This window comes from Macaca nemestrina, chromosome 15, assembly GCF_043159975.1.
Source record: "Macaca nemestrina isolate mMacNem1 chromosome 15, mMacNem.hap1, whole genome shotgun sequence".
In the NCBI taxonomy this organism is placed as follows: Eukaryota; Metazoa; Chordata; class Mammalia; order Primates; family Cercopithecidae; genus Macaca; species Macaca nemestrina.
Genome location: NC_092139.1, coordinates 107155964 through 107161963, shown reverse-complemented (window position 1 = coordinate 107161963; position 6000 = coordinate 107155964). Strand labels below are relative to the sequence as shown.

General features: G+C 53.5%; 1 protein-coding gene and 1 long non-coding RNA gene across 2 annotated transcripts; one reads left to right on the top strand and one right to left on the bottom strand.

Annotated features, from left to right (window-relative positions):
* Positions 1-823: 823 nt before the first annotated feature.
* On the bottom strand, positions 824-1036 carry LOC139358734 (mitochondrial elongation factor 1 upstream open reading frame). The gene has a single exon (XM_071080620.1). It carries the CDS (start codon positions 1034-1036, stop codon positions 824-826), a length of 213 nt encoding a protein of 70 aa, XP_070936721.1.
* A 1968-nt stretch (positions 1037-3004) lies between these two features.
* On the top strand, positions 3005-4851 carry LOC139358736 (uncharacterized). Its single transcript, XR_011614161.1, has 2 exons — positions 3005-3169; positions 3959-4851. It is a non-coding gene; the product is annotated as an uncharacterized lncRNA (long non-coding RNA).
* Positions 4852-6000: the final 1149 nt, after the last annotated feature.

Genomic DNA, 6000 nt, shown 5'->3' with positions numbered 1-6000 from the left:
TACGCCTGGCTAATTTTTTTTTTTTTGTATTTTTTGTAGAGACGGGGTTTCACCATGTTAGCCAGGATGGTCTCGATCTCCTGACCTCATGATCCGCCCGTCTCGGCCTCCCAAAATGCTGGGATTACAGGCGTGAGCCACCACGCCCGGCCTTTTTTTTTTCCCCCAGAGATAGGGTCCCATTCTGTCACCCAGCCTGGAGTGCAGTGATGCAATCATAGCTCACTGCAGCCTCAACCTCCTGGGCTCAAGCCATCCTCCTGCCTCAGCCTCCTGCAGAGCTGGGACTATAGATGCACACCAGCGCACCTGGCTCTCCACTGATTTTTTTTTTTTTTTTTTTTTTTTTTGAGACGGAGTCTCGCTTTGTCGCCCAGGCTGGAGTGCAGTGGCCGGATCTCAGCTCACTGCAAGCTCCGCCTCCCGGGTTTACGCCATTCTCCTGCCTCAGCCTCCCGAGTAGCTGGGACTACAGGCACCCACCACCTCGCCCGGCTAGTTTTTTGTATTTTTAGTAGAGACGGGGTTTCACCATATTAGCCAGGATGGTCTCCATCTCCTGACCTCGTGATCCGCCCATCTCGGCCTCCCAAAGTGCTGGGATTACAGGCTTGAGCCACCGCGCCCGGCCTCTCCACTGATTTCTAATAACTAAAAGGACGACTTTGATCCTTTTCTCGGTCCCTTGCAACCAAAAAATAACGAAACCTACAGGAATAAGGACCTACATACCTGAGGCTTCTTAATGCATCTGTAAGGTGGGGATGGGAGAGAGCAGGAGTGTCTACAGAAGGCACCTTTGTCCTCTTTCCCTTGGAGGATCCTAAATGATCCTCCCCAATTTGCCGTTGAGAAAGACCAGGCCCTTCTCCAGCTGCCTCTCCCGGGCCTCAGGGTCCTCTAGCTTCTGATGTTTTCGGAATTCACGGCGGATGGAGGCAAAGTAGAAGTCTCGATCAGTGTAGCGAAGCTGTCGGCCCTGGCGCAACAGAGCCCGATAGAGACTCAGCACCGCCGCTCGGCTCCACCGGGCCATGGGGGACTGGCAGGGGCTGGGTGTCACACTATAAACAGAAGGAAAGACATACAAGCCTAGTATCAGAATTAATAACAAAAGGACCTGTAGAGACTATAAGACATTTTTAATCCAAGTTCCAGAGACACCCTAGATCACCTTATGACTTAATGGCAAGACTAGGACTAGAGACCCCGGCCTCTGGATGCCCATTCTGGAAACATACAGGTTGTGGTTCACCAGGGCTCAAATCCTGGCCCTGCCACTTACGTGCCATATGACTTTGGGCAAAGGACTGAATCCCCACTGAGCACCAGCGTCCTCACTTACAAAATGGAGATTAGGATATTATGGCAATAGTACCTACCACATAGGGTTATATTTTGAGAACTGTGCATGTAAAGAACGGTAATACAACTTCACCACAGGGGGTGATCTAGGAGGGCTGAAGACAAGCACTCAGCCATACTTAAATCCTGGCATCAGCACTTGCGAGCTGCACTACCGTGGGCAAGTCTCCTAACCTCTCTGTGCCTGTCTCAGTTCCTCATCTATAAAGTGAGGATAAAAATCGTATTTTGCCCATATGGTTGGCATAAGCACTAAATGAATTTAATGTATGTGAACATGTTTAGAACAGCACTTGGCACACACTAAGCACTCTATCAACAGCAGCTGTTATTAGTACCACCTAGCCAGGTTTGTAGATGCTCAATAAACAATTACATTTAAGTATAAACGGCCACTGCCTTCCTTCAGTAACAATAAACCCTTACACAAGCTATCTGTAAAGTGCTTTGTTGCCCATTGTCACATTTACACTAACAATCTAGGAGGTGGTCAGGGTTCTTAGTAACAGTAAATGCTTATTGCACTATATTGCACTATACACAATGTGCAATGTTTGAAGCATGTCTCACGTAACAACTCATTCTGTCAGCTACCCTAGGGTCAACATTACCCCATTTTAAGTGGAGGAAACAATCTCCCAGAGGGAAGTAACTCGCCCGCGGGCCCACAACTGTCAAGGGGAGGGCTGCACTCCTGACCCCAACTCTGCCTGCCTCTGGAATGAGTTACCCTTTGCTGGAGCCGGACCATGTGTACAGCACTTCTGGGTGCTCCGCGAACTTTCCTAGCACAGCGCTTGGCACATACAAGGGGCTCAAAATTATGTTTAACGAAGGAGAGAATTTCACAACGTCCCTATGTGGAAAAAATGATCACCTCCGTTTCAGAAATAAAGAAATGACACCGAGTGGGGGAAGTATTTGGCTGGAAAAAAAGATCGGACTTTGGGCCCAAAGTCCGCTAGCCCTTAGCCTCCGGCCTTGCTAACTTCCTGCGCAAGCCTGAGCAAGCCACCATCCCTGTCCATTTTTCCTCAACTGTTTAAGAGCTCCCTCGGCCTTCCGATGTAGAAAATCAACAGAAGTGTTTGATAAGGCAAAATGCGACTGTCACGGCGAGGGCTGTAACTACAAGGTCGCTAGGAGAGTGGGCGGCTGAGCCCCAGCTAGTCTGCACTTCCCCAACCCTGGGGGCCGGGCCGGGGTGCGGAGGCCCAGAGGCCAGGGCAGGCCTGCTCCGGGACCCGGGAAGTCTCCGAGGTTGGGGCGGGGCGGGGCCGCCAAGGGGCCTCCCAGGGGAAAGCCCAGGGCGGGATGGGGCGAGACCACCGGCTGCAGGCCGGTCTCCTGGGTCCGGGCCGCATGCGAGGCGCCGGCAGCAGCCTGAGAGGAGGCGCCGCAACCTCCCGGCCACCCAGCAGCCGCCGGTCCTCATTCCTCCCCTCACTCACCCGCAGGCCGCGCGCGCTACCACTCCGCAGGACTCGCCTCCGGCCGGGTACCTCTCCCCGGGTCACCCATCAACATGGCCCCTTCACTTCCGGGACACGACCTTGCGCACTGAGCTACGAAGGGGCTGAAGAGAGCACGAGGGCGGGCGGAGGCGGAGGGACTTCCGGTCTCCTCCAAGCTCTCTCGGGCCCCGCCCCCTGCGCATGATTCCGCCCCCCAATCCTGAGCCCCGCCTCCGTGTGTGACCTCACCAAGGGACGGGCCTGCAGAGGCCACTCGCGCCCTGTCCCTAGAGGATTCCGCTGTCTGGGTCCGGCTGTGGGTACCGGGGTGGTCCCGATGCTGGCAGAAGGTTAGAGGGCAGGAGGTACCCTCGCTCTCCAACGAGGCTGCCGCACCCGCTAGGCCCCTCACCTGCTGGCAGCCCCTTAGCTTGTCCGGGGTGCCTGGCCAGCCTCCTGTACCGTCTGCTGATCTCTGGCTGGGGTCCTGGGGTACCTGAGGGAATTCTAACACTAATATTCAGAGCTCCTCCAAACCTATTTTCTCACATCGACTTCTTTTCGACTTCTTTCCTCCATGCTGTTCCTACTCCCCAGGCCGCGTGGCTTCTAGCAAACTCCTACCCTTCCTTCAAAGTGTACCTCAAATGTCCCCCTTCACTGGGAAATCTCTCCCAGCCCCTTCCTCGCTCCCTCTAATACACTCATGTGTCTTCTTTAGGCCCCACGGAAATGTCTGCACATCTTTTTTTTTTTTTTTGAGACGGAGTCTCGCTCTGTCGCCCAAGCTGGAGTGCAGTGGCGCGATCCTGGCTCACTGAAAGCTCCGCCTCCTGGGTTCACGCCATTCTCCCGCCTCAGCCTCCCGAGTAGCTGGGACTACAGGCGCCCGCCACCGCGCCCGGCTAATTTTTTGTATTTTTAGTAGAGACGGGGTTTCACCGTGGTCTTAATCTCCTGACCTCGTGATCCGCCCGCCTCGGCCTCCCAAAGTGCTGGGATTACAGGCGTGAGCCACCGCGCCCGGCCGTCTGCACATCTTAAGGCTCATAATTTGTTCAACAACAAAACGTATTTATTGGCGCCTACCATTTGCCAGGCACTGTAATTTATCCATTTGCTTCTCTGTCTCTCACTAGATTTGAGGACCCAGGTGGTTTCTCTGTGGAAGTCCCCTCTCCCAAGTGCCTCCCTCCGTACCTGGCTCAGCCAAGCCCAAGGCCTGGGGCTTTGGAGTCCGGGGCCACAGGGCCACTGCTAGATCCTAGTTCCAGTTCCACCACTTAGGGACAGCTGCCCTCTGCCAAGTTTCCTAACCTCTCCCAGCCTTGGGGCTGTGGTGAGGATTAAAAGGTAATATCTACCAGGAGAGGGGTGGGCAATTACAGAATAGTCAGGCTATCAAAAGGACAAGAACCAGGAGAAGAACATGGCAGGGAAGAGCATTTCAGGCCTGCCCCCAGGTATGCCCTTAAGCTCAATGTGGTCTAGGAGCAGCAGGACGAAGGCCAGTGCTTTCGCAGCCAGGTGAGCGGGAGCTGGGAAAGAGGCCCTTATCAGAACTGGGAGGGATATGGTGGGTGCAAAGGACCCACAGCAGGGTTCGGAGCCAAGAAGTGCTGGGATCTGACTTCCCTTTCAACAGGATGCGTCTGGCTTGAGAGTAATGGAATGGAACCAGGGCTGAGGCAGGGAGACCAATCAAAAGTCTGTTGCAGGGCCGGGCACAGTGGCTCATGCCTGTAATCCCAGCACTTTGGGAGGCTGAGGCAAGCGGATCACTTGACGTCAGGAGTTCGAGACCAACCTGACCAACATGGTGAAGCCCCCATCTCTACTAAAAATACAAAAATTAGCCGGGTGTGGTGGCATAGCGCCTGTAATTCCAGTTACTCAGGAGGCTGAGGCAGGAGAATTGCTTGAGCCCAGGAGGCAGAGGTTGCAATGAGCCGAGATCACACTACTGTACTCCAGCCTGGGTGACAGATCAAGACTCCATCTCAAAAAAAAAAAAACAAAAACAAAAAAGAAAGAGAAGAAAGCCAAGATGGAGAGAGGCATAGTAATTTTTCTAAGACACTGAGCTAAGAAGGAAAGAAGCTTTCGGTGGAAGCCAAGTCTGTCTTACTCTGAAACGTGTGTTCTTGCCACTCTTTCAGGCTGCCCTAATTTGCTTTTTAAAGAATTTTGTGACCCAAATAAATTGGTGACATTTCCACCTGGCATACCAGGTGACCTCTTCCTATCTCTCCTGACTTTCTCGTTCTATGGAATGTTATTTTTCGGAGGGAGGACAGAGGGAGGTCGTTTGGAGGGGTCTCCCCTTCAGATCAGCCCCCCTAGATCCACTTGCTCTTTAGGGTCTTATCTTTACTTCGACTGACAAGGCCTCTCCCTGCCCCCAGTGGTCCCATGGCAATGGAGCATGGGCAGTGAGGTGGCATCTAGCACCTGCATGTACGTACCCATGGTGCCTTTGTAAGCCAGGGACCCATGGCAGGGGCACTGACCCAAACCTCTGGGCTCTGCCAGGTTTCACAGGGCAAGAGGCATTCCGGGATCTCTTGGATTGAGATTGCTGGGGGTGTGTGTGTGTATTTGCTTGTTTGTTTGTTTTGAGACGGAGTTTCGCTCTGACACCAGGTTGGAGTACAGTGGTGTGATCTTGGCTCACTGCAACCTCTGCCTCCTGGGTTCAAGTGATTCTCCTGCCTCAGCCTCCTAAGTAGCTGGGACTACAGGCGCCCACCACCATGCTTGGCTGATTTTTGTATTTTTAGTAGCGACGGGGTTTCACCGTGTTGATCAGGGTAGTCTCAGTCTCTTGACCTCGTGATCTGCCCGCCTTGGCTTCCCAAAGTGCTGGGATTACAGGTGTGAGCCACCGTGCCCGGCCAGATATTGCAGGTTTAACCGTAACCCCCCGGATCTCACATCTGGATGATGGCATCGGCCTCTTAATGGTGATCATGGCTGGAGGGAGAGAGGGGAGCACTCATTTACCCAGAACAGTGACTCACATGTAGTAGTGAATGGATTTGTTGAATGAATGAATGTTTTGTGGAAAGACAGGAGAGATGGACCATTTCACCTGGTTCAGGGTGGTCAAGGCTGTCTCATTTGAAAGGGGCCTGTGAGTTGGTGGTGAGTGCAGGGCAAGTGCGTTGGGCTTCGTGAGCCT

What these genes read in the sequence shown, in the direction of transcription:
- LOC139358734 (XM_071080620.1), bottom strand. Translation starts at nt 1,036, where the DNA reads ATGGCCCGGTGGAGCCGAGCGGCGGTGCTGAGTCTCTATCGGGCTCTG.